This window comes from Corvus cornix, chromosome 20 (assembly GCF_000738735.6).
Source record: "Corvus cornix cornix isolate S_Up_H32 chromosome 20, ASM73873v5, whole genome shotgun sequence".
NCBI classification, from domain to species: Eukaryota; Metazoa; Chordata; class Aves; order Passeriformes; family Corvidae; genus Corvus; species Corvus cornix.
In genome coordinates, this window is record NC_046349.1 from 9905650 (window position 1) to 9933433 (window position 27784).

At 49.9% G+C, this 27784-nt stretch overlaps 1 protein-coding gene across 1 annotated transcript in view; it reads left to right on the top strand.

The window, feature by feature from the left end:
* Positions 1–447: 447 nt before the first annotated feature.
* Positions 448–27784, top strand: part of LAMA5 (laminin subunit alpha 5) — an 85191-nt gene continuing 57854 nt past the window's right edge. The window contains 3 exon segments of the mRNA XM_039563188.1: positions 448–610; positions 612–818; positions 6650–6802. Of these exon segments, the coding sequence (XP_039419122.1) occupies positions 533–610; positions 612–818; positions 6650–6802 (438 nt within the window). The 5' untranslated portion in view covers positions 448–532.

Below are 27784 nucleotides of genomic sequence, written 5' to 3' on the forward strand. Positions count from 1 at the left end.
AGTGGAAGTAAAATTTTCACTGCCCAAATTAATTGCGAACCCACAGCATACCTCCAGGAGAGCGAACTGGGTTTGGTTAAGCCTTCCCGCTTTGTTAATTAGTAATAGAGTTTTTTCCTGTAGATAACCCGATCTATCGGTTAATGGAGTTTAACGTACTAAAACACCAGCGAGCCGCCGCGGGCAGCGCAGCCCCGCAGATACAATGGGCACATTGTTCCCGGGGGATCCCGTCCCCGTTTATTTGGGAAGGGGGGCATCCCTTCGCCCCACTCGGCCTCCCCTCGCTCTGGCGGGGCCGGGGGGGGTGGGTGCCGGGGCGAGGCCGGCTGGGCAGAGGGGGGCTCCCGGGGCGGCAAAGGGTTAATCGGGGCGGCGGGGCTGCCACGGCCCCTCCCCGCTGCCGGGGCTGAAGTAGCCGCGGCGGCGGCGGCGCGGGGTAGAGCCGAGCGGGGCGGCGGCAGCGGAGCCGGGGGAACGGAGCCGGTACCGGTGTCGGTGCCGCAGCGCTGCCCGGCCCCGCCGAGCGAAGATGGCGAGGGCGGCGGAGCGGGGCGGTGCGCGGCTCCTGCTGCTGCCGCTGCTGCTGGCGCTGCCCGCCGCCGCCGCCCGGGCCGCCCGCCTCCTTCCCCAGCGATGTGAACGGGCACAGCCTCCACCCGCCCTACTTCAACCTGGCCGAGGGCACCCGCATCTCCGCCACCGCCACCTGCGGCGAGGAGGCGACGGGCGCCGGCGGCCGCCGCGCCGTGGAGGATCTGTACTGCAAGCTGGTGGGGGGCCCGGTGGCCGGGGGGGACCCCAACCAGACTATCCAGGTACGGCCGGGGCGGGGGAGGAGGGGACGGAGCCCGCGCACGCACGGGCGGCTGGCGGAGCCTCGCCGGGGCGGCGCGGCCGGGGGTGCGCTCGGGTCCGAGCCCCCTTTGTGCGCCCCCGGTTCTCGGTGTCGCCGCGGAGCGCAGGGGCTGCGGCGGGGGCAGCCCGGGGCTGGGCGGGCAGGGCCCCGCTCCGCGCGTTTTCCCACGCATCAGCGGCTGCCTCGGGCAGAGCTGGTGCAGCAGCCGCGGGTGGGTCAGTGCTGGGGGCTCAGGGAGGGGTGGTCCCTGGGCATCCCCCTGCCCAGGTCCGCCCCGGAGCGGCGGGGCCGTGGGACGCACGTGCTCGGTCTCTGTCCCAGCCTTGCCAGGAGTTGCTCGCATGAAAGGCGGCTCGCTGAGTTCCCGGGGCATTATTTTTAAAGTTTTGGGTCCTTTATGTTTTTAAAATCCCGGGAAAACCAGCACCCAAACTCCCTTTGCTACTCAGGGAATAATGTTTAATGTTTACTTTGATGTGTCTTGAACGTGATAATATTTACCTTGATGTGTCTTAACTCCACCGTTCCCCGTGTTTTCGGTGGGGCATTGGGATGAGCAGAGGGGAAAGTTAGGAGGGTGGATTTTACAAGCGAATGTCAGGTGACTTACCTCAGGGGTCCCATTTTAAGCTGCCCAGAGGGAGCTTGCAGCCAGGAATGTAGACGGTGAAAGCTGCAGTGCAGTGTAACAGCTATGGCTCCCTTGAAGGGAGGAAAGAACAGTTGTACACAGGCTTGTAAAACACCAGGTTTAGTTGCAGGAACCGCGGACCCAGTGTCCCCCCTGAAGGCAGCCAGCCACAGATTCACCAGCTGCTGCTCAGTGTTTTCTGCGTGCTGCTTGTGAGGGTCGTGGTGCCAGTCACCTGTTGCAGTGGAGCAATGGGCTGTCCCTGTTGTGTGTAACAACATGGATGAGCAAAGGAAAACTGTCACTTTCTCAGACCGAGCCTTTCTCGGCCTTTTGGTGGGGGTGGCTTTGTTACAAGATCGTCTCTGAAGCGTTTTTCGCATTCTGTCCGCATTCTCCTGAGTTATTGCTGCACTCGGAATTTTCCGGCTATTGTGCGGTTATGACATGGAATTTTGCTGTCTGTGTATTATAAATGGTTGAAGATGTCACTGGATGGCAAAAACCTGACGTATCCTCCTCCGAGTTTTGCCACCTTTTAAAGCGATGTTTCACTTCACTTCACTGCACTGTAAAATAGTGTAACTCGAGGCAGCTTTAAGTCCCAGTAGCAGGAGGCTTACAGGGAGTTCCATGTAGTAACTGTGCCTCCAGTGAGGCAAAGCAGTAAGGAAAGGTGAAGAAGTAACTGCTACTCGGTGCACTTGCAAACAAATAGGTGAATAATGTGCCAAGCAAAACTGGGAGGATAAGGCTGCTTGGAAAAGCTGGCAAATGTGGGTATGCATTTATCACTCCACATGTGTCCATCTGTGCTCTGGCCACCCTGCTAGCTCAGCATGACATGCAGCACTAAGGATGCTGGTGACTGAAGGAAACCCTTCAGGCTGTACCAGCTGTGGGGGCAGCCCCAGCATGCCCCCACTGCCAAACACAGCTCCTGAGCTGTGGAATTCTGCGGTGACCCCCTCCTGTCCCCTGTGCAGCTCTGGCACAGGGGGCTTTGATCTGAGCACCACTTCCCAGGCCAGCGGGCTTCGCTCAGTTTGAAAGCTTTAGAAAAGTCCTTTTGTAGTGGCTCCTTTCCATGACCACAGGCAGCACCTAAAAGGGAGGGGAGGAAAAGGGAGGCATCAGGGCAGAGGTCAGAGTTCCCAATTCATCCCCTTTAGGAGTCTTGGCACCACCCAGTGACTAAAGCAAGGAGGGGAGGTGGGAGGGAAGTGTTCAATTTGAGAGGACTGAAACAGCAATAATGAACTCCACATGCATGTTCTTGCTGCCTGCGTGTCCCACCAGCCCAGAGTCCCTTCCATTCTCCATTCACCTGCTCCATGCTGCTCATGTGTGATGTGGCTGTGGCATAAGGAGTTTTCATCAGGAATACTGGAACAGTGCTGCTTGGGACCCTCCAAGAGACATCCGCATATTCTGTTGGTGAAGGGACATTTGCTTGATTAAAGACCCAGGATAAACATTAATACAATCATCTAATAAATTAGTTCAGTCAGTTCTCTGTTTTCTGCTGGTTTAATTTGACATTGTAGAAGATTTCAGAAAAGGGAGTTCACTGACTTTTAAACATGATGGTCTTAAAGTGCCAATAATCATTAAGTTTTCTGAAGTAATGCTGCCCTAAAGAAGCTTGAAGTGGTTTTGGCACAGCTTCTGGGAAGGCTGTAAACCTTTTCAAGGAGTTTCCTTTGCTTTATTCAGGGCTTTTTGGCAGAAGACTGCATTTCCAACTGTGGGGGGCTTTTCAGTCTGGAAGGATGTGAGGCACAGCAATGCTGAGGTGTGCTGAAAGGAACTTGCCATGGAGGTTTGCTTCCCTTGTCAAACGCACTCCTCAGCGTGGGCAGACCTGCCTTAATGATAATGTCTTGAGGATGAGGCAAAAGAGAGATCACAGGCTTCTTTTTTTGATTAAGCTTTACTGGAGATGCTTGTAACTATCTGTCTTCCAAAACAGGCAGCTCTGCAAAGGCACAGCCATGTGCTCATGTTCCCCATCCCACCCCTGTGCCTGAGGGCTATTCCAAAACCAGCAGGGATCATGCACTGCTCCTGGGGTGGGGCAGGGTTGTAGATGATTATTTCAGATTAGGAGTGTAACAGTGAGGCAGGTTACTGGCATTAACTGAAGCAATTATAGACCTCAGAATTTCAGAACATACAACAAATTTGACCGATTTCAAGTCAGTGCTGCTTGTGCCTTTCTCTGAAGCCTGTCTTCACCCCAGCCCTGTGTTCAGAGCACTGCTTTGCACGCTGAACTGCAGCCCTGAGCTATCCTTGCCTGAGGAGCGTGGGCACTGACCAGAGCTCTGGTCCTCTCGCTCTTTCAGGTATTGGTAACAGATGAAATCTGAAGCTGTTTCATTCCTCAGTGTCTCAGGGTTAAGTGACATTCTCTTTTGATATGCTGTGGTGTCGGTGACCATTTGTCCTGGTGCCTCTTTATGCCATGCTGTGTCTTTGGTGTGTAGCTCTGTGTGGCAGAGGGAATCGGGCTCTCAGTGCTCCAGGTGACAGTTGGTGCTGTAGCTCTCTGCACGTGTCTCTTCTGTGTTTACATCTATGATAGTGTTGCATTTCAGTGGTTTGACTGTGGCTGAAAACACAGTTTTGGAACAAGTTGTTGTTGCCCGCAGAAAAGACACCTGGTGAGGCAGTGCCTGCTTAACTCCATGTGAGCAGCTGATCTGCAGGGACAGCCCAGGGAGCAGCTTGCAAGCAGGCACTTTGTCTGAAACAGTACTTTTTACACCCCGTTTCCTGCCCTTTTTACCTCAACCCCAGCAGCCCCATGCTCCCTGTGGCTTTCTGATAAATCAGGTGAGGGGAGCTGGTGGTGGGTCATGGCAGGGTCAGGTAAACTGGGACAAAGCCACCTGTGTCCCCTGAGAGCGGTGCCAGCAGGGTGCCCAGCTTGTCTTTATGCTCAGAGGAAACTTCAAAGTTCCCACTGACCTGTGAAGGATCAGGCCTTGCAGGTCTCTGGAAGCTGCCCCTCATTCAAACCTCCTCCTTATCTCTCCCTCTTTGCAGTTTGCTCTGATAGTGGCAGTTTTATGTTCTCTGAGCCGCCTTGCAACTCCTTGCATTGCTGAAGTTCTTTCTGTAGCCATACCTTTGTAGTGTCCACGCCTCTCCTGCTCTGGCAACCTGCTGTCTCTGCTAAGCCTGCAGCTCACAATTGCTTTTTAATTAAAATCCTCTTGCTGATGTCAGAAATTCCCTGTAGAGAACCTAACACAATGTGCAGGAGGCTGAGTTGCTCTAAAACACAAATAGCTGGAAATGTTTCAGGTCAGGTTTAGGTCTGGCTCTAATGAAACAACTAATGAGCAACTGGTGCATCAGAGAGGCTAATCACACTTTGAACAGCAAACCTGGTTCAGCTGTTGATGTGTTCCCAGCCCAGCAGGCTGCCCAGGGAGGGACAACAGCAGCATTATAAATGTGGAGCAGCTGATCCTAATTTTTACTCCACTCTTACTCAACTTGAGTTCACTGTCTCCCATCAATGTGACCTTTGGGTTCAAAATGCTTTTTACATCTGTGGCAAGAATTTAAAGCATGAAAGCACTTTATTTTTTTTGTTACTTATGCCCATTTTTTAATCTTGCCTCGCTCTCCCCCCCCACCTCAGTGTTGTGTGTTGTGCAGCAGAAATTTCCACACAACCTGTTGCACCGGTTCCAATTAAAGGTTTGAGCTGAAGAGTTGGGTCAGTTTTATCTGGTCTACTCTCCCTCCTGGCTCAAAGCATGTCCAAACCAGCCTTGTGACCTCTCTGTACACTGAGTGCTCCCTGCATGAATGTCAGGGTTACCTGGATGGTTTCAGCTCCCCTTTTCTTTGGCTTTGTGCTTGCCTGTCTCTATTTCCATATCTCTAGAGGAAATAATTTAAAAGTGTTCTTGTTCAGGGCAATTTGTGTTGGAGAACTGCCTGCAAGTAACAAAGCAGGTGGCAGTGAGGAATAATGCTGTGAAATCTGTTTCCTTTGCACTGAGATTCCTCCAGAGTTTGGAGCATCTGGAAAATCACACAGTCTGCAGTGGCTCTGCCTTGCCTCAGCCCTTGTAGGGGTAGCAAGGGGATTACTTGTCTTGAGATCTTGTACCTGGTGTAATATTAACGCTGGCTGCAGCTGGGACAGGCAAGGGCAGCATTCCTGCCTGGGGATAACTGGGGATAACTGCGCCTTTAAAAGGAAAACTGCCTGTAACACAGCTCCCTTCCCGGCTGTTTGCAGCAGCAATTCAAGTGACACAACAGTGGCTACACAAAACAATTTGCCAGTTTTCAGGGCTCTTTGCAGGTTTCTTTGAGCATGGGTCACATTCATTTGTCCGTTAATGAGAGAGAAAGAATTGCCCCTAACAGCTCAGGTCTTTGTCTGATCCTGCTCAGGAGGTGCTGTTAAAGTTGCAGCGTTGTTTTCTCTGGCAGCGTGTCCATGGAGCTGACAAAACCACCCTGGCCACAAAAGCAAGGCAGAGAAGTGATGGCAGGCCCTGGCCAGCTGACAGCTGGGGCTGTCCCTTTCTGGCCTTGCATTGCAGCATCATCAGCAAAAGGAACTTGGCTGCGAGACTAAGCTTGAGAACATAGCTGAAAGAACTATATTGTGAAATGAATAGGTGGACAAGAAACAGATTGCAGGGAGCTGGGCAGAGGAGCTGCCAGTCTGAGCCCATAGAAGTGACTGAATGGTTCAGGTCAGGATCTCTGGGCTCGGCAGGGGTGGGTGTGAGTGGCAGCCTCAGCAGAGGAGCTGCTGGCCACGGAGTTTGAGCCACTGCTCTTCACTGGCAGTGCAGCTTCTCCCTCAGATACTCCTTCCGCTGCTTCTGATAACTAGTCCTTTGAGTCTGGGATCCTTTGCCAATGTTCACTGCATATCTGAAATTCAGGAGGGATGCTGCTTAGAGCAGCCCAAATTCCGCACTGGGTGGTTGTGGGGGTTTTGAGCCTTTTCATGTACCTTTTTGCATCCGCACTTTAAGTTGGTGCAAACAGAAATTTCCGTCTCTTGATTTGCTTTAGCAGGCTTACACCCTGTGTTTTCTGGATTGCTGTGATATCTGTCTGCTTTGTACCGTGTTTTTCTGGCCAGAGTTAAATGTTGTTTTTGTACTTTCCACCAGGGCCAGTACTGCGACATCTGCTCCTCTGCAAACAGCAACAAGGCCCACCCCATCACAAATGCCATTGATGGGACAGAGCGCTGGTGGCAGAGCCCCCCTCTTTCCCGGGGACTGGAGTTCAACCAGGTCAACGTCACCCTGGACCTTGGACAGGTAACAGAAATCCTTTCTTCGTTACATTGTAGACCATGCTAGTGAGGAAGTGCTGCTCTGCTTCTAAAATCCTTTTAGTGGACCTTGCTGGAAGTGTGGAACAAAATCCACTCATTTAATGACAGAGCAGGAGGCCCTGGTTAACACAGAGAAGGGAAAACCTCCTGCCTGTTGTAATATTAACTATATTGTGCTCTTTGCTGTTACTACTTAGATTTTCCCTAAAAGTTGAGTCACTTGTGGAAACTCATCCCATTATGTAGGTGCCATTCCCCTTACAGGGTACCTGCCTCTCAAAGGGGGACACTTAGCAAGGCCTCACCCCAAAATGGGAAATACAGCCATGAGAAATTCAAGGTTGCGCTCTAAAACTTTCAACTGGTGCATTTAAAGCTCCTTGAAAAACAGCAAGTCTGTCGTGAAGGTCTTCCTATAAAAGACAAAGGGTGACTATGGATGTTTGGTCTCTAATGCTGGCAAGTCAGAGGGAATTGCCATTGTAATAGCAGGGCTGCCAGCCCCCTCTCTGCCACCTCCTCTGCTGCTCCTATTCATCTGCAAAATGTCCCTCTGGACATGGAGTGTTCTCTCAGACTTTGCTCAGCTCAGAGGGAAGCAGTGTCAAAGATGTTCTGTGACTTCACAGGTGACTTTTTCGCTCTCTCTGCTGGAGTAAGGGCTCATTTGTCACTGCAATTTGCAAGGTGCCTGACTCCAAATGTACCCAGGCTGTACCAATGCCGATACCCTTCTGTTAGATGCTTCAAAGACACACTTTAGTCCCCAGGATTGTCTCTGATCCACTTGCTGTAGCACTCGTCTGAGTCTGCCAAACACCCTTCATGAATTTGTTCTCTCTGAGTGCCAGCAGTCTAAAGCTGTGCTGTACCAGCAGCAGTGAAATATCTGCTACTGCCCGGGGCACAAGAGCTGTGTGGGCAAAGCCTCTTGGGGCCGCACGTGGGGAGCTGAGCCCTCACCAGCGTAGGTGGCATCTGCTGTGTCTCTTAGAAACAGCCCAGCTGGCAGGGATGTGCTGGTGGGTGGGTTGCTTTGTGCTCACTCCCCCTGTGACCAAGGGCCAGCCTGCAGTGTGGCTTTTCCATCACTCACTGCTTCTCTGGAGAGGGATTTTTCAAAGATCAGCTTTCCTCAGGAGCTTCTCCTCCTCTTTGTCATTTCTGTGGCAACTTTCTGGCTTTAGGCCAGAGCTAACCCAGCTGCCCTGTACGCCTGCAAGCTGCTGAGTTTGGCTCACCTGGGGGCTTGCAGCCTTCAGAGCTGCTGTGCTGGGAGACAGAGCTTGGAATAAAATGGGAAGACTTCAGTACTGTTAAAACCGAGCTGGTCTAAGTTGACCTTCTCTCTCCGGAGTCTGTTTGCCCTCGGTACCCAGGGAGATGGGATTGTGCTGTCATTTCTGCAGGGTTGGTACCAGAATTTGCATGTGTGTTGAAGGTGGCAGATGCTTCACCTGGTGTGGATTTTCTCTGGGCTCACAGACCCTCTGCTTCCCTGTCACCTTTGCAATACATCACAAACCCAGCTGGTCCCAAGAGCAGCACAATCCTAAAGCTTCAGTGGGTTTTAGTGGCTTCCCCTTTTTACATGGCCTTATTGCATGTAATTGCTGTAATAACCTGTTTATGCTCCTGGTGAGAGTCAGTTCTTTGCTTTTAACTCCTTTGTTTTGGTAGGTCGGGCAATAGAAACAAGATTAAATGTTAGGGAATCGTTAATTTCCTCCTTTTGAAGTTGACTCTGGTTGAAAGGATAGAAGAGAGAAATTCTTGGGAGCCAGTGTGGTCAGCAGGGCAAGTGCAGGATCAGGCCAGTGTACCTGGCAGCCAGGCTTCCCAAATTCCTTGGATACCAGTGAAAACAGCACAGGTAGCAACACCCTCCCAGGCATGTCTGACAGCAGGGCTTTTTTCTGGCTGGCAATCAAGGCCTCTCCTTCCTCTGTGTATCAATCTTGAGAGCTCTTGGACCAATTAAGGTTTAATTTAAGGGACTCACAGCCGCTAAAAGCTTTTGTCCCTCCGGGTTCTCGTGGGTGTCTGGGGTGCTGATGGCATTGGGAGCACGGCAGGGGCTGGCACAGGGGGTTGTGGTGTCAGCCCCTTCCTTTGCTCCTGCTGGCTTCGTCCTTCTCCAGCCGTAAGTGCTTAATTACCAGCTGGAATCGGGTTTCTCCAGCGTTTGGCGAGGCTGTGGCACCTGGGAGAGGGTCGGTTAATTAAAGCAGCCTTTTGCTGTTTGCTGGCCGGGAGCTTGCTCTCCTCACAGGGGTGTTAAAATCCTGTGGGAAGGAGAGAAGGAGGAATATTCACAGCCAGCAAATAAGCTCCAGAATGATTTGGGCTGGCCACCCAGCTGGTGTGAGGATATTAAGCCCTCTCCTCATGTCATCTTAGTGCCAGCAGCAGCCTAATCTTAATGGCTTCATCAGCAAGGCAGGTCAGGGCTCCCACCATGGCTGTGTCCTGTTATCTGCTGGAGGGGTTGGATGGGAGTTGCTCCTGCTGGTACCTTGTCTGTTCCTGCCTCCTTGGGGAAAAGTGATTTTTCTTTTCAGAATTGGTGGGGGAGAAAGGCTGCAAGAGGAGGAAAAGTCACTTGAAGGTTTCCATGTCAGACCCGGGTCTGAGTGCCAGAAATATGACAAACAGCTCCAGGGAGGAAAATTAAATGGGTTTTAGGAGATGCTGAGGAGTATGGAGAGGGAATTTTTTTTTTCTTGCTTTTAATCGTGACCTTGGGCCACTGCATGAATTCGATGTAAAATACATCATGGCACCAAGATGAAGCATGGCTCAGGTTTTGGAGAGTAGAATTGTGGGTGCTGTGTGCTGGGAGGACACTGCTGTTGCTGGACGGTCTGGACTTGTCAAAATCCCAAAAAGTGGCTGTCCTACCTGGCTTGGAGGGCAAAGGTCCATGTTGTGGTGCAGGCTCTTAAACCTGCCCCACTGCTGCTCAGCTCCAAGTTCTTTCCTCTCCTTCCTGGAGGCTCCAGGCCAGCTGGAAATGGGAACATGCCTCTGCTGCAGAGGGGCTGTGCAGAGAGCAGAGGGACAGGGGACCATGACTCACCACCACCATGGAAATTGTCCCCTGTGATCCTGCTGTGATTAAGTACCACAGTGGGTGGAGGGGGAGGAAGGGGTGTGATGGGAGATTCTCCCCCCCCACCCCAAAAGGTCGTTTGAGTCAGAGCTGACAAGGTTTAAGGAAACATGAATGGCTGGCTCCCTGCCAGAGCCTGACATCTTCCTTGCATGAAGGTGAACCCAGGCCAGCCCTTCCTTGAGATGTTTATGGATAAGCTGGTGCTTTATGATAAACTCTGGGGGAGGAATGCTTGCAGTCATGCAAGAGCAGGAGCTTCGTGCCAGTGCTTGCTTGAGGTTAATTACTGCAGTGAGAAGGTGGCTGGGTAGCAGCCAGCATCTCCCCCTGTGTTGTCTGCTGGCCCTGGTGACACTAGAGAACAGCAGGATTTCAGACTGAAGCTTTGCAGGGAGTCTTGATTTACACCCCAAAGATACTTAGTTGGGCAGTGCCTGACAGAAACACTGACATCCATTCACTTCTGCTGAGGAGAGAAGAGAAGCCTCCTCCTCTGGAGACCTCCAGAGCTCCTTAAAATGCAGCTCCCTTTGGGGTTAGAAGGAGGAAAAGAAAAGTTGCATTCATTGGTAATTCACAAAAGTGGAAAGGAAATGAAAGGGATTGTGAGCCAAGCTCCCGGGCCAGTATGAAGGTGTGTTTTGTAGTTGCTGTGGGATGTATCTCAGCAAGGGAGTAGATTGATAACTTTCTGGGTGCTTTGAGAAGCACCTCTTGAGTTTTCTGCTGATTACAGTGGGATCTGCCAAAGCTGCCACTTTTTCTGGCTTCTGAACTGATTAACTTGTGCTTGCCAGGCTCTTCCAGCTCCAGAGTAAAGGTGTTGATACACAAAACACACGAGGTGCTTCAGCCCTTGGCCAACAGGCTGCTGGTCTTTCAATGTGAAACGTGGCTCAAAAGAAGCTGGGTGTTTTTCCCATGGGGGATTTTCAGGCCATAAACCTACTTCCTTTCCCTTTTGCACTGCAAACGTAGCCCCTCAGGACCAGCTTTGCACTATGGTGTGATGTGCAGGATGCCTACAAGTGTTTGAGAGTAGCTAAATGCCTGACTTGCACGAACAGCTCAATCCTTGTTGTGTGAACTGTATTCTTGTTAATGAGTATTAAATTCCTGCTCATCTTTGGCAGATCTGAGCTGGATTAGACCTGGTCTAAGGCTAAAGGAACACCACTGATCCAGAGCATAGTACCTTATGTGTAACAACACTCCGAAATCTTCTTTCACCTCAGTTTCTCACCTCCCATTTATTTTCATTTAGTTGAAATAGTAATGGGAGCTGCTGGTAGAGGTCTTCAGGAGCCCCCTTTGAAAGGCAGCTGTAAGGAAATCCCTCAAACTGATGGGCTGACGCTCACCTCGCTGTTCCCAGAAAAAGCCTTCAACATGAAGATGAATGTGATGTTTATTTCCTGGCTTATTTAATTGAAGAATCCCTCTTGAGGGAGTAAACTCATGAAATCCCAAGAGAACACTCAGGGTTCTTAATGAATAAAGATGATGTCCTGGAGGCTGCTTTCCCTAGGCTTGATGTGGGATAAGGGTGATGGTCATCCAAGCATTTTCAGCTGAAAACCATTTAAATTTCTCCCTTTTTTCACCTTGTTCCTTTTGCAACTTCATTTCCGTTGCTGTGGGAGCCCTTACTGCCTCCAGGTGATGAAGCTGCTGCTTACATTTCCCTCGAGGGCACTCTTGTTCATTCTTGCTGTGCACAGGGGGAAAGTTGAACCGAGTCTCTTCTTTTCCTTCCCCTCACTGGGGATGTCTCCTGCAGCATTTTCCCCAGCACACATCCCTGGAAAATGCACAGTGCCCGTTTCTCTCAGGGCCACAGGCTGCTTTACCTGCCTGGTGTGTTTTTCATGGAGCATTGCAAGAATGGGTGAGGATTTAAGGGGTTTTTTTTTTGTACATGGTTTTTACTTTTCTCCTCTTATTGTTGAGGAGTAACTATTTGGTAATTACTCCTACTTGGTCTTCACTGTGCTGGGGCACCACTGTGGGAAAGGGGTAGGAGGGCTTAGTGACATTTATTGTGAGCTTTTGCACCTTAAATAAAGGGCTGGGGCGTGAAATCTCTAACAAAGACGTTCTTTCTCCAAATTGTTCTCTGGCTCTTGGAGCAAAAGCAGTATTAAAAATAAAGCACATTAAGTAGGCTGAGCAGAAGTCTTTTTTACTTTCCACAGCTGAGCCTGCAGCCTCTTCTCCTGTGTAGAGTCCTCTGCAATTGCCATAAAATCCTTCAAAAGCAGTTCAAGGTCTTTGTTTATAGGCTTCAAAACTATGGTTTCCTGATCTGAGATGGTTTTGGGTTCCATTTAACTACAGAGCCTGTTCAGTGCTGCTGTCCTTTGCAGTGGCTGTGGGATGGAAGCAGGGTGTGTATCTGTAATGCTTCTCTGGGAAAAGCAGAAAAGGTGTGACTGGGAGAGCGTGCAGCACTGGGAGCTGGAACCAAGCCCAAGTGGATGGATCCTCTCTTCTCTCCCAATTTATTTCCCACTTTATTGTTTAAATTAACTTAGCTGTGAAGTCTCTTCTTCAAAGCTGCGGTTCCCCTGACCTGGACCTGCAGCTATTTAGGGGTTTTTTTTGGGCTGATAAAGTGAGATTTTTGCCTTTACTTAGTGCAGAAAGGTCGAGAAGGGCCATCTGCCAACTCCCACCAGATTCCTGGCTCCAAGGGCTGTGTGGGAGCCGCTCAGGTGAGCGGGAAGGGAGTGTCTGGTTGTTAATCAACTGGGGATCTGTCTCCTCTGGCAGCAAGAGCAGACCCATCCTCTCCTTTTCAAACAGCCTTGCCAAATTGGATGCCAAGCTCCAGGATCCAGAGCAGCCAAGGCTGAAACTTCTTTCCTCTTTGCTGCTGCTGCTGTTGTTGGTCAGTGTTAAGGGAAAAGATGTGCACAGTACTGGTGTAGGTAAATCACAGGTGACACATGCATTTTAGTTGTGTGTTATGTTTATTCCAGTCATGAACCAGTACTGCTTAAAATCAGTCTTCCAGGGCTGCATTGACTAGAAAGTATTTCACTTGTAATGTCTGATTCCCAAAAGACCTGCCCTGCACATCTGCCAGGCTGTGAGCACGGGGAAGAGCAGGGGAGCAGGAGGCTCTGGGCAGGTCACTCAGCACTGTGGCACCTTTTGTGGCCTCAAGGAGGTTGTTTCTGCCTGTCCTTTGCATCTTGTACAAATGACCCTTGTGCTTCAACAGCTTAATCTTCCCAGAGGCTGTGCTTGCTCTGCCTAGACCTGAACCAGGTGTTAAAATAAGCCTGAACCTCCCCCCCAGAACAGCTCCAGGTAATGACTGATGAAAGGATAATTGCTGGTTCTAAGAAATGCATGCAAGATTTCCACTGTAGTTTCTCCCTAGGTGTTGTTGCCTATTTATAATGTTGGTGTGATGAGAAACAAAGAGGCTGATGCTGAGGTCTCCTGCCGTGGAGCTTCTTACTCCCTCCAGGCTGTCCCTTCCTTCTCAACTCCCTGGGATTCTTCAAAGATTAGGAGAGCCTCGGGGTGAGCGCGGGCTGGGGAGAGGTCAGGCTGGTGTAGGGGAGGTTTTAGTTTGTAATGAATAGCTGGAAGGCAAGCCTGGTAATTTCTTGCTGTTCTCCTGGAAAGTGTCTGCTTGGCTGGGCTGGAAAACAAGAGTGTGCTTTGACTGGGGTGTGTGTGGGTACACGTGCTCCGGGGTGAGCTCTGTCCGTGGCCGCACCAGGCGAGTTAAAACAGAGCGGGACCGCCTGGGTCAGGCCCCTGTTTGTGTTGTTTTCCTCCTTCAGGAAATTTTTTGGGAAGGTCAGGTTACCCAGTGGATGCAGAGTAGTTCACAGCTGTGACACAGAGCATGCTGGCATCCCGTTAAGTGGTTTAGCATTTTCTGTGCTTTGGCTTGTCCTACCTCCAGAATGGGAATACTGCATTTTATCTCCATCGTTTTCTGTGCATGGCCTGCATGCAGGAGCCTGCACAGCACCAGACCAGGGAGTACAAAATCTCTTGCAGAAGAGAATGACTTCTTGTGTCAAGCTCTTGGCTTGGCTCTGTGCAGCCTTTCTCCTCTGTCTGTCACTTCTTCCACCAAGTGAGAGCATCCCTCAGCCCTATGGGTGCTCATCTGTCCACGAACTCATGTCCTGCACACATCCCCGAGTGCTGAAGCTGAGGGCTGTGAGCCTGGAATTGCTGCCAGTGCTGCTGTTTGTGTGGGAATGGGAGACAGGCTCATCCTGTGCCATTGCACAGCCAGTTCAGTTCTTGACGCTTGTCCTGGTCAGGATGGGAAGCCCCTCAAGTGAGCTCTTCCTGCTTCCTGGGGCACGATTCCAGGAGCTGTCCTTGCCCTCCACAGCTCCAGCACAGCTATGTCCTGGCTCAGAGCCACAGGGCTGGCAGGGAGGATGCTAAATACACTTTTGATCATCTGCCTAGTCAGCTCTCTGCTCTTTCAAGCCTGTTCTAGTCCCCTGCACCTTTCTTTTGATGCTTTACCAAGCCTGGCTCAGCCCTGCATTCATGTCTGCCATATCCTTTTATTATAGTCATAAACGTGGGGCCTTCAGGCTGTGCCCAGCCTTGATCCTCAGTCGTTTCCTGTTTTCTGGATTCAGTGCTCTTCAAATTCCAGACCTCTCCTCCTATGTTTAATGCCAACAGTGCAATAAATAGTACACTGCTTCCCGTTTGATAGAAATGACAAGGGAGATCAGTAGGAAGACGCAAGGAGGAGAGGCACATGCCTCATGTGCTGGGGTGGAAGAGTCTTCCTAAATGGCTTAAGAGCAGACTCCAGATCAGTGGCAGTTCATTAGGGAAATGTGGCCTATTCACACAGACCTGGTAACTGACGATTTGTTTCTGGAGGTTAGAGAGGAGACATGGGAACAGGGATGAGAGATACTGGGAGATCCAGGGAGGAAGAGGACAAAGCCTTGGGAGTGAAACATAGATGACTCTGCACAAGGCAAGGACTGGGCAGTGGTTTGGGGCTACTTTGGCCACCAGAAACTCTGACAAGAATGAGAGGAATGACATTTTGTTCCCCACAGAAGGATTTGCCAAACATGACTATAAAAAAGCCTTTGTTAACGTGAGGTCACTGCTAGTGGAAGGTGGGTCTGGATGGTGCCAGCTCCTGTTCGTGCAGTGGAGGAAGCCACGTTGCCTGTTTCCTCCAGGCACCCTCCGTGGCCCCAGTGCTTTGGCAAGGCAGCCACATAGAGGCAGGGAGAGGATGAGCAGGTAACGGGGCCAGCAATTGCTGCTGCACCAAGTCCTGCCAGGACTTGTCAGTCAGGAGTCAGGGCTCCTGGAGGACAGTGTTAGGATGGTAGTTTGACATTCTTGTCCTTCCCTCTGTCAAACAACAGAACATTCATGGGAGATGATGTGGCAGAAAGCATCATTCCTTTTGTTCCCAGACACATCTACCTGGAGAAGCTGGGGCTCAGCCAGCAGGGTTAGACCAGCTGAGCTCCTCTGTTGCATGATGTATGTGGTTATCTGGAAGTTAGAACAGCTTCCCTTAGAAGAAGTTGCCTTTATCCTAGAAGATTTGCATATCACTGATGGCTTTTTCCATGAGGCTGTGTGCTGTAAACTGCATCTTTGATGGAGGAGATTTCCTGGCAAAGGTGGTGTTTGTAACTTGCTCTAGTTGATGTGCCCTGCCTGAGAATCACTTTGCATCTTCAGCTTGGCATCCTGAGCCTTGCCAGTGGTTGTTTGTGTAACCCATGCAGGGACAAGCAAACAGCCAAACTGAGAATTGCCACAATTTTTTTTTCAGTTTCCCTTTTCTTTCTCTGCCTGCTTTGATACAGAGCTCTCCCTCACACACACACACTCAGCTGAGCTCTATTTATGGGTTCCTGCAAGTTCCCATCACTGTGGATTGGAGCATGCCCTGTGCCCAAAATCCAGCTGGCATGCTGCTGTAGGCATCTCTTGGATCTAGTTAAATGTGCTCAATGCCAAGTCCCGATGGGAAGAGGAAAAGAATGGCTTTCTGGTATTTGCACATAGTTGCAAACTGTAAACACAGACTCATGACTGCAAACAGAAATCTGTATCGCTGCCTTCATCATGACTTCACTGTTGTTGTCCTGGCTGTTTGCTAAAGCTGTCCCTTAATCCTATTCCAGGCTTTTGCAAAGTCTGCATCCACCCAAACTTAGTGGGCACAAAGATTTTGGCTGGACTCCAGGAAGGGGTTTGGTTATTTCTTTCTCTACCAGTTGTCGTTTTCTGCCTTGGAGCAGGCTTGCTTCAAGTCTCTGCAAATGGGGCTGGAAATACAAGGGGGTCTTGAGGGGATTGTGAGGACAAACCCAGTGTTCTTGTGAGCCTCGTAGGTCTGAGCAGCAGCAAGAACTCCACACAAACAGTGTAGCTGCAGATCTGTGCTGGTGTTAGCAGTGCCGTTGGGAATGTTAATCCCGCTGTGACCCTGGTATGTGCTGCTGTTGGGCCAGCTCACCCAGCTCTGAATGGCAGCGTCATGGTGGGGAAACTTGCTGACAAATGCTAACGTGGTGCATGGCTGGGATGCAGATTTTTAGAAGAATAAACCTGCTTGCATGCATCGGGTTTGGCTTTGTTGAAATCTGCTAACGACCAGGCTTTAAACCCAGCGCTGTCAAGGCTTGCAGGAACCACGCAGAGGAATTACAGAAAGGCTGGGTGCTCTTGGGTTTGGTGCAGGGACCTAATACAAGGTGCAAGGGAGACTCTTTTCCTGTTGGAGCTGGGTCATCTTGGTACATGTGGAATCTGGAGCCTTGTCAGGTGCAGAGAGGGGCCTACCAAAACCATTTGTCCCTGGGAATGGTGAAGTAAGAAATACAAGGAAAGACAGGCATTTGCCACCTCCTAGAACTGGGTTCAGAACCAGACAGAAATAAGGTGTCAGAGTTTGAGCATCCATATCCCCTTCCAAATCCAACAGAGGGAGGATTTAGGTATACTCCTTTGGGTTGCTGGAGAGCTGAGGCATGTGTGAGTCATTCATCATTGGCACCTGGCCATTTGAAATGAAAAGCCTTGCAGGGCTTTGGTGGCAAGCTTGAGACCTCTCACGTTGTGCCAATTTTTAGTTAATTCATTCTCTTCCGTTTCCTTCCCCTCCTCACCCTTCCCATGCGCGCAGGTTTGTGACAGGATATCCACTTCATCCGAGGGAATTGGGGGAAATACTTTCTTGTAGTGTGGCCTGCTGCCAAGGTTGCTTTGTTCTCCTTGTCACTGAAAGAACAGCCCAAGGAAACCCTTGGAACTGAAGCTGGCATGCGACTTAGAGTGGATTTCCTGCAGCTCTGCAAGTGAAGTGTATGACATGGGGATTTTTTTTTAAAATCCCATAAATGCAAGGAAAAAGGGGGCTTGGGTAGGTTACAGATGGCTGGGTCTGAAATCCTCTCTTTGATGGGAAGTTGCTGTGTCACGGACGTACAGGTTGTGCCTTGTCAAGGTTAAAATCACTCTTGGGGTTTTTTTAGTTGAATTAAGAGCTGAGCTTGCAACAGGCCTGGGGTTTTTAGTAGAATTCAGTTTGTGGTGAAGATGCTGGTTGACCATGCACCATTCAGTGTGTTGTAGCTGGAGGCTCTGCATAGCAACTCCCGAGTGCTCCATGGAGGCATAAGTCATTTTTGTCACAAATTCAGAGCTGTATTGATAATGGCAAGAAAAGTAGTGAATTTCGGTGTTTGGGACTTAATTCCTTGCTGTGGCCAAAGCATTGATGTCCAGGGCCCTGGGGTGTTTGTATAGAGAGGGTGAGACAGCTCTTCCTCGTTGTGGTGGGCTGGCACCTGGGCTTGTGCCCTACCACCTTTCTCTGCCCACTGTGCCCTGTGGGACACAAGATTTGGCTCCTGTTTGTCATAGCAGATCAGGTGGCATTTATCTGTGTACATACTGTGTTTTGGTGGGATCCTTACATCCCTGCCCAGGACCTCCAGAAAGCTGGGAATGTCACAGAGATCTAATTAACTGTTGGCCACAGAAGAAGCAGATGCTGTTTCAAGTCTCATCCAAAGCACAAAATCCTATTTGTATCCTATGGAAGAGGACTTGAGTGTTTCCTTTTTCAGCCCATGATTTAGCCAAGGGCTTCCTGAACAAACTTAGCAAATCAGCAAGGCTTTGGCAGTACTAAAAAGGGTCTTACTATAGCTCTTTTATAGTATTTTTTAAATTTTATTTTTAGTGCTGCAGAGCCCAGGCTGTCTGGATGGAGCAGGTCCCAGATTTGTTCAGCTCCTAGCCTGCTCTGGAGAGCCCGTCCCAACAAGCTTGTGGTCCTGACTGCTGGAGCTGTGCTTGTAAAACTGGGTGTAAAAACCAGCCTGCAAGCTGTCTAAAGCACAGACAAGTATTCTTTTGTCTGGTTTCTCCCTTTTAATTCTAAACTGGCCCAGGAACTCCTCTAAGAATATTTAAATGCCTTGTGCAGTCAACCTGTATTGATCTTACTTGCTACAACTCAAACAACTCATAGAACATTCAGTTGGGAACATTTGTTTGCTCTGGATGGTAGGAATGTCCTCTTGAAAATGTGCTATGCTTTGGTAAGAATGAATAGAGGGTTTTTCCACCCCCTCTCCAGGTTTCTGAAGGCCAAAGTCTTGAAACGGCTTAGAAAGGCTGCTGAAGCTGCTGATAAGATACGCAGCAAATGTGCTTGAGAACCTAATGTAGGAACAGAAATGTCTGAGCTGTTTGCTTTCCCCTTAACAGTGTGAAAAATTAGTGTGTCTTTTTAAGGAGCCTGGGGAATTGTGTGCTCAGAGTGAGGGCTGTGCTGAGCTATTACTCCTGCCTTGTGTTATCCCTGGGGCTGGCAGCTGAAACGCTTGGGTTGGAGTTACTGGGTAGGAGAGTGGAGCTCATTTGGACCCTGCAGAGCCCCAGTTGTTGCAGTTTTGTTTTTAGCAGGCTCCCTCTGGCTCTGAGCTTGCTGCAGAGATGGCATCTTGATACAGCAAGCCCTGTGTTTGGAGATGTGATTTTTCTATCCCGTTAATTCCTTCTTTTCTTCCCCTACCACTTTGTTGTTCCTGTGTCTCATTGCAGAAGGAAGCTCTCCAGCAACTTTGGTAGCAGGTCTGTGCACCTGCTGTGAGTGTGCTGGGAGCTTTTGGTGAGGCTGGGCTCACACACCATCAGCCAGCTCAGGGGGAGGATGCTGCTCTACACTGTATATTTTATACCAGTGCTGCTTTTTGCCTGAAATGTGTGAGTGTTACCCCAGGCCAGGGGGGCAGAGGAGCAGGGCACTCATTGGAGCTGTGGGATCCCACTCTGCCCGTGCTGGGCTGCTCTGACATCCACGAGCCATCTGCAGAGAGCTACTTCCATGAAGGCCAGTTGGACATACTTCATCAGGGTGTGGTGCGGTGAGAATGACAATGTAGCTCTTGCTTAAAAACTTTCTTAACCTCTCAAGTCAGACACACCTGTGCTCTGCCCCCACCCTGGACACTTGCCATCCCGTATGCCTCCCCTTCTTTCAGCAGTGGTCTTTATTTCAGTGGTGTGTGCTTGCTCACTCAGACCTCTTATCTCCACTAAATCAAGAGTTTTCTTAAGCCCTTGTGTTTCTGTAGCACTCCCCTTATCTCTGTTCCTTCCCAGGGCTGGGCAGTGGGAGCAGGGAAGCAGGAGGGGCTGAGCACACTGTAAATGCCTGTTTGCCCTGCAGTGATGCTGTGTGGCTTAACAGCAACAGACAAGGCTGAAAGCACCTGGACGACAGTTGGGTTTTCCCAAATTGCTGGGCAGTTGGGGGTTCTGCATGGTGATTTTATTTTTTAGGGTTTGAGGCAATGGGATTTGTAGAGTGTTAATGCAGTCCAAAATTGCAGTTTCTCATGTGGATGGCAGGTCAGAGAAAAAGACTGAAAACTTGTCTTGCAGGTTGCTGTCAGGTGTATCTATGGTCTTGTGTCTGCTTTCTGTCCCCTTGTCCTTCTTCCTAACCACCAGAATCAGGATACTGTGAAATCCTGTGGGAATTTGCCATCCACAGGGAAGGGCAGCAGCTCCATAGCTCACCCCATCTTTACCCCAGTTGGTAGCCAGAGGTGCAGGTTTGGGCCATGACACCGAACTGCGTCTGCAGGTGCTGTTTTGGGGGAAACCTGTGCAATGCAAGCACACCTGGATGAGGTATGACTGCCTGCTTTGGTGCAGGCAGCTGTGTGGATGGATATACATATCCTTGGAATAATGTCTGGCTAGTTGTACAGCACTGTCAGTTTTACTGTTTGTAAAGCATCTGACCTTTCTTTTGCTAAGGCTTTCAACAAGTCAATTTACGGTCTTAGAAGGGACCACCCAGAGCCTGGTTTTGTGGCTGGGGAGAAGGAAGGGAGGGAGCTTTTCAAAGAGCAGAGGAGACAAAATTACTCCTGTGGCCTGTATATTGATTTCATGAACCGTGAGGCTCCGAGGCAGATGCCAGTCTGCTTTGCTGTGATCTTGGCAGAATGTGACCCCTGTCCCTCAGCAGCAGAGCAGTGGAGGTGATCACGTTTCCCCAGGCAGATCCGATTTCTGGAGGATGTGGGGGTGATGTACCCTGCGCCTGGGAACGGGGCTGGGAAGCGTTGCAGGGGAGGCTTTGGCTGTGCCTGGTAGGCACACATCGAGTGCAAACACCCGCCTCAGCAGCTCTGGAGATGAGTGCCAAACTGGATTGCTTGTAGCTACGCTGTTTGCATGAATGGCTTTGCCTCCCCTCCTTTGAAGATGATGATTCTCTTTTGAAAACAGGAGATCAAGAATCTGGTCTCAAGACGTGTTGAAAGACACTATTTACAAATGTTTATCCTGGAAAATATTTATAAAGCTCCCCTTGGGAGCAGAGCCTTACAGTACAGTGGTCTCCTATGGACTGAAGTACAGCTGTCTGACAGCTCATGAGCCAGACCTGCTCAGGCTGGTGTTCTGCTGAGATCCCACTTCTTCCCAATAGCCTTATTGCAGACCCCATGGTGTTTCATGTTGCTGTTACACACGGGGCTGTATTCAGTGCTAAACGGCACTCAAAGGGCTCTGCCTCTACAGGAACTGCAAGTGTTTAGCAAAGGGTAGAAGTTACTTGGCTGCTCTAAAGGTATTTTGGGACATTCACATCAGTAAAAGATCAATAAAAGTTTCTTGTTAATCTCCTAGTGCCATGATGTGCCACAATAATGCTACTGCCATCTGCAAAGTATCAGCTTCATGTCCTTGGTTCTTGCTCCAAGGAGCAGCACAGATTCCAAATTTCAGCAGCAGTGTGGGGTAATGTGCACTGTCCCTGCCTGAATCAGAGCAAATCCAGAATCCAAATCCCTGATGGAGCAAATCCCCGATGGAGATGAACTCCCTGTGCCTGTGGTGCTGATGGTTGCACGCATCTCCAGTGAGGACATGCACTGGGTGTTCCAGGCGTGCTGAGTTTGTAATCCCCTGTTTATGCTGTATCCATAACTGGTACGTGAGTTCCGGTCCTTTTTCCTCTTGTCTTGAGGGATAGTAAATCACCCCTGGTGATGTTACTTTCTGGGCAGTGAGTGCAGATAAGGCCTTGGATTCTGCAGTGGGGGGGACTGATCAGTTATCATGTCCCTACACTACGAGGAAGGAGGGAACATGAGATGGCTGGGGTGTTTGTTGTCTTTGGTGCCGGCGTTGGAAAGGCTTTGGGGTTTATTTTCCCCACGTCCCAACATCAGCAGTGAGCCTTGGTGCAGCTCAGCGTTCCTGCCCTGCGTGCCTCAGCGTCCCCGGGGCTGGGACAGGATGTGAGCGCGTTTGTGGCATGGTGGCCCCGGGTCAGGTTGCTGAAAGGGAGAGGGGTGGCAGGTGCGTGGCCAGCGGCACAGCCGGGGCCGTGGCACGGCTCCCTGTGCTCTGCAAATAAAAACCGCCCAGATTTGGAACTGGGTCAGGAGCATGACCTGAAACACACCGAGGGGCTCGGGGAGTTTTGGGCTGCGCTGCTTCCTCCCGATCCTGGCTGCTGCCCCAGCCAGAAATTCGGTGTGAGAAATGTGAGCAGGTGGATTAGTGCTGCCGCTGGCTCGGTGCTGACTGAGCAGAAGCACTTGCAGTGGTGGGGTTTGCAGTTGGCCTCTTTCTTCTTTGTGTGCCGCACCCTTTCTGACCAGGGTGGCTGGAGGTGTGCTGAAAGCATCAGTCCTCAGCAAAGTGAAGCTGTTGCAGTTGGGCTGGGCTTCTCTGTCAGCAGCAAGACCCGCTTTGGGCAGCCCTGGAGCAGGTCAGAGGAACATGGGGCTCTACAGAGAGCAGCGTGAAGCTGCTGTGGATGTCTGAGCCGCGGGGGCTGCTGGGCTGGAGAGCAGAGTGACCGCACGTGTCTGCAGCGTGCGTCGTCTTAATGTGTTGTTTATTTGATGTGCTGTTTGTTCTGGCACAGCCCGGGCGCACGCTGGGGTGGATAATGCTGGAGAACAGCGTGAGCTAACCCTGCTTCTCAAAGAGAAGCCTTGCACTTGTTAGAAGCATCTTTTCTCCCAGTGCCTGCTATGTGGAAGCCAGGGATTCAGGAAGGGAGGGGAGTCTCTCTGCCTGTCCCCAAGGCAGGGACAGTAGCACACCTCTGTGTGTGTGGAAGTGCCTTTGGTGTTCAGCATGCCTGCACCAAACCTGGACAAAGGCTTCAGGCTTCAGTTGCCCCACAGCTACAGGGCAGAGTGCATGGGAGGAATGCGGCATCTGGAAAGGCCTTGGCTCTGGATTCTGCCTTCTGTCTTCCCTTATATCTTCTGCTGGTCCTTTGAAGGGTGTCTGGTGCTTTGCACAGCCAGCAGTGACAGCCAGCACACAGGATATGGCCGTGGTGGGGACAGTCAGCAGCCTGCCCCAGGGGGACTGTCTTGTGTCCCACCACATTGAGAGCCATCAATTTCCTGTTTTTGGTTACAATAACACAGCGCCTGTTTAAAAACAACCCGCATTAGCCCTCCCTCCGAAAGAATTTGAACCTGTCATGAAAATTAGAGGAGAAACATTTTCCCAGACGTCTCATCCAAAGTAGAGCATTGCTGGAACTTGAAGCTGCGGGAGTGGAGGGACCTCACTTGCCATCCCAGGGGGTCGGGGACGTGTCAGCATCACCCAGAGTGTATCAGCTGAAGCGATGTGGGGTGGAGATGAAAAAATTCCCTGATATTTCAGTGGCTGATCAAAACTATACTGAAAATCTGTGCCTGCGGGAGTAGCTGCATTTCATTAAATAAAAACAGCTTCTCTTCATCCTCCTGGAGTTGAGCTGACAGGGGCAGACAAAAACCACGTTGTTGATATCACACTCATGATATGATCTTATCAGCCCCTGCCTGTAAATTGTGACCAAGTTTGACTCTTTCCTTGGATTGATTTGGGAAGCCTCCTCTTCCCCAGAAATGAGTTTTCCAGATGCTTACTTTAAAGGGAAAAAAAAAAAAAAAATAGTGAGGGATTTTCTTTGGCCACCTTTCCAGCTTCCAGCTGTTAAGTGCTGGAAATGTGTTCTTCATTATGTCCAAGAGAGAAATGTTTCTTTCTTCCGATTGGGGAGGCAATAAATATTTCACAACATAATATGCTGTGGACAAGTGAGTTAGTGTGGTTTGTTCTCTGGGCAGCAGCCCCGGTGGCTGCCGTGGGGAGCCAGTGCCGGTGTGATGGACGGGGCAGGGATTCAGCTGTCCCCAGGCTGTGCATGATCGCTTTACTGGATTATAGTTTCCACAACCAAGTGTCTGGTTCTGCCTTCAGAACCAAGCCCCACAGCAGAAACCAGCAGCAATCCTTAACAGCCCCTCTGCATTAACTTTCCAGCGCTGCCACTTACAGCCAACACCTAGCCTCCTCCGATTCCTTTCTCCTCATCTGACCCCAAAGCAGTTGAGTTCTGGGTTGAGCCTGATGAGCCGGCAATGGGGCTATTTTGGGTTAAGAGGAGGAGGGGTGAATTCCAACTTTGTGGATTACTCCATCCTCTGCCAGCATTGGCTTTGCTCCTGGCAAGGATGCTCCAGTTTGCTTCTAGTGCTCTTGGCCAGCATGGCCTGGGCACTTCCACAGATCAGAGAGTTGCAGGATATCACCCAGCGCTTGTTCCAGCCAATGTTAGGCAATTAAGTTGCCAAAGTTTGGCATGTACTTTCCTCTTTGGTCAAGAAGGTGCACAGGGATAGAACAGATAAATTTGGGCCTTTGCAAAAGTTTGTGTCTGTAGTCACTGCATCCAGCTTGGTGGTGCCAATTCCAGGGACAGCTGTGACAGTGTCTAGATCTGAGGGGACTTTCTTGGAAAAGATGGAGAGAGGGGGCTGTCATTGATGGTAACAGCAACTCACGACCTAAATCATCTCACGGAAGGTGTGGTGTAATCAGGGTGCATCCATGAAGGAGCCCTGGCAGCAGAACAGCAGTGGCTGATGCTGTACATGGTAACTCGTAGTGTGAAAAGAAAAACTGTCAAAAATGCTGTGGGCTGGTTAAAATTTGAAGGAGTGTGAGCCCCAACAGGGAGATGACATGACTGAAAGAGCAGAGTTGGACAATAGAACTGAAGTATTTCTCGGACAGGAAATGAAGGAGCAGCCCAGCAGGTGGGAAGGTGGTTGATTCACAGAGTTGGGAATTCTCCCGGGTCTCTGCTGTGATCCCTGTTCTGCACCTGGCATGGGCGGCTCTCATGCAGCCCATGTGTCCTCGGGGAAAGTAAGGAGGCACAGGTATCCATGTGGGAGTGTTGGGCAAGTTACCAGCTGTTGGTGTAGTTGCATCTCTACAAAGCATAACCTGGAGCATATATCACCTGCTCCCTCCTGCCTATATACCTCTAAAAATTATTCCATCTTTTTTTTGCTTCTCACATTTTCTCTGGCAACAGCCCAAAACTAATGGGAAAGGCAGAATGGGACTTTTCAGATGTTCTAGACCTTCATTCCCAATATGGAAAATGCTTTAAAATATCTTCTTTGACCACAAAAACTGCAGCATATTTTCCCTTTAAAATAATGTTTAATAAGACTTTTTTTTAAAAAGGAATTAAAATACCAATAGAAGCAGGAGGGCATAAGCCAAGCATTAAGAAAAAACCCCTGAGGATAAAATGAGTTTGTGAGCAATTTGGTCTTGAACTCTGTGGGAATGGGACTAAATCTGTGAAGTCTTCCCGGATATCCTGGCATAATTTGGAGCCCTAAAAATAGCCCAAAACTTGAATAGCCTGGATGACCTCAAAGCTGCTTTTCAAGAGACTTTTAATGTAGTCAGAGTAGGTGAACACCCTGCAGCACATCCAGGTTTCAGGAACCCCTGATGGGTCAATTGGGGGATGGCTAATTGGTTACTGGACCTCGTTAGCATCAGGCTTTGATGGATTGGGCTCCCGGGTTTGCTCCTGCAATGAGCAAATAGTGGTGGGGCACAGTGGCCTCTTTTGGAAATGTGAAGCGAGTCTAAAGGGGCCAGTTAAGCAGGTCCCAGGGAGGGCTGTTTCACAGAAGACCACGGCCCTCCCTGCTGCTGGCTGTGCTGGCCCAGAGCCCACTGCAGTGATTTATCCCTGGGCTCCAGTGCTGACCCCCGGGGCCGGGAGGAGATGCAGGCGTATGCGGAAAGGTGCTTGTGAGGGAGCTCTGCTTTGAAACAAAGCAGCCAATTTCCTTTCACCACAGACAAGCCTTATCTGTAGAGATTATGATGGTCTCCAGTGGAGCCTCTGGTGTCATAACCGTGCTCTTCCTGGGCAGATAGAGAGGCTTGTGCAAAAATCCCATAGCGGCAGCCTGGGATCTGATGCGGCTGTGACTCACGAGCTCTGGACTGTGTGGGAGGTGCTGGGACCAGGCAGTTTGGGGCTTTTTGGTTAGTTTTTGTGGGTTTTTGTGGTTTTGTTGTTTTGTTTTTTTTTTTTTTTTAACTGGCAGATGAGAAGAGCTGCAGGGCCTTTTGTCCTGAACATTGTAGAGAGGCTCAGCTCAGGTGTGTTTTGAGGCATCTCACTGATGCCTGACTGCTGTTCTGGGTCTCTGCACATGTGTGGATCCTGCTGTGCTATCAGCAGAAGGCTGCCCAACACCTGGGATCTGTCTTGCTGGTCTGACAGGCATGGGGATTTCTCCCAGTAGTCATGCATGGATGTTGTCCAAGGAAAAGGTCTTCTTTGGGACGTGTTCTCCTCAGCCAGACAGAGAAGGTTGTTTTCTCCAGCTCCTGGGAAACACTTCTCAGTGCACTCTTGCAAATACAAATGCAGGAATCTACTGCCTACAGGGTTGTTGTCCATAAAGCTTGCAGTGTGGGTTGTAGATAAGTTGCTTAGTCTGTCATACCCAAGAATGGACCATAGTTTATGTTCCTGGCACAAACATAGCTGAGGTGTGTTTGCCTTTTTCCCCTCTTCCTGTGGTCCCAGTGGATGCTGCTTAGCTTGACATTACTGATGGGCTGCAAATAGGTTGGTCTGGGGGAATTTTGTAGTTACCCAGTCCTCATCAGCCAAGAAAGATTACTTCTCCTCACCTCTTCATGCAAAGCCCCATCCTGCCTCTCCAAGTGCGCTGGGTAGCCAGGTTGATAAAGATTTTGGGCTAGTGTGTGTGTGTATGTATATATATATATATATTTATATATATTTAGCTCATTCATATTGTTCTGTGATGCTCAATGTTCTTTTTGAAGCTGGGGCAGGAAGAGGCTGGAGATAAGACAACAATAAAAGGCTGGAATAAACCCTGCAAGCAGAGATAATGTACTTCAGAGAATATGGGTGAACTGGCAGACTGGAAAGTTCAAGGAAATTGCAACTTTTGGCCACTCAAGATGATGACTTTTCCCACCAACTGCTCTGCACAGCCTTGGCTTGTGATGTATCTGAGACAGCTTTTAGTTTAACTGGGAGCACCTGTTAGATACAAGTTCATTATGTTCAGAGTTGTATGACAGTGTATCTGTTATTTCACTAATTTTTTTTTTTTAATATTAGTCCATTTAAAGGATTTTGTTCTTAATACCTGGCCTAAATCAAAAGGTTTCCCATGTACCCTCCTCAGCTTTTCCTCCCCTGCATTCTTGTTGTACGAATCCATCTTGTGATACCTGACACGTCTACAATGAGGAGAAATTAATCACTGCATCTTGTCTTGATTTTGCACCCTCCCACCCCAGCTTGTTGGGAAGTTGGCGTTATATCATTAGGGATTTGCTAACCCTGTGGAGAGAGGTCTCCTTCCTGTCTGCATTGCAGGTTTCTCTCCCTAAATGCCTGGGTTTGGGAGGTGTTGAAGGCAGTGATGATGGGGAGATACCTTGAGCTACAGGCACTGGTTGCAGGGTCATGCTGGCTCCAGGGGATTTAAGACAGGATTTTTGTTTGAACGTGTCTTGAAGGATAGTTTTGAAAATTGCTGAGTATTACATCTCTCAGGACCTCGGTTCTCAGGCTGAACCTGAACTGAGAAGCAGGCAGACTCCTTTCTGACTCTGCCAATTTCTTTGCTTGGCTTGAAATGCCTTTGGGGTGTAATTCCATATTTGTTGGCTCTCCATCTTTTTTGGGGTATAATTTACCCACAGACAGTGTTTGCTGAGCTTAGACATCAACAGTGCAGTGTAGGTGCCGCATAATCTGCCACACGGATTTACCTCAGCCCTCCCAAATCTTCAGTAGCCCACGCTGCTTCTGTACAGAAATGGTGCAAAAATCGATGTCCGGGCTATGCCGCTTCTTATTTGCAGAGCAGAAGAAATGAAGCTGTATGACAGGTCAGAACAGATTTTTTAGTGAGGAGCTGTTTGGAGGAAGTTGAAGAATTTTGGCCCAGC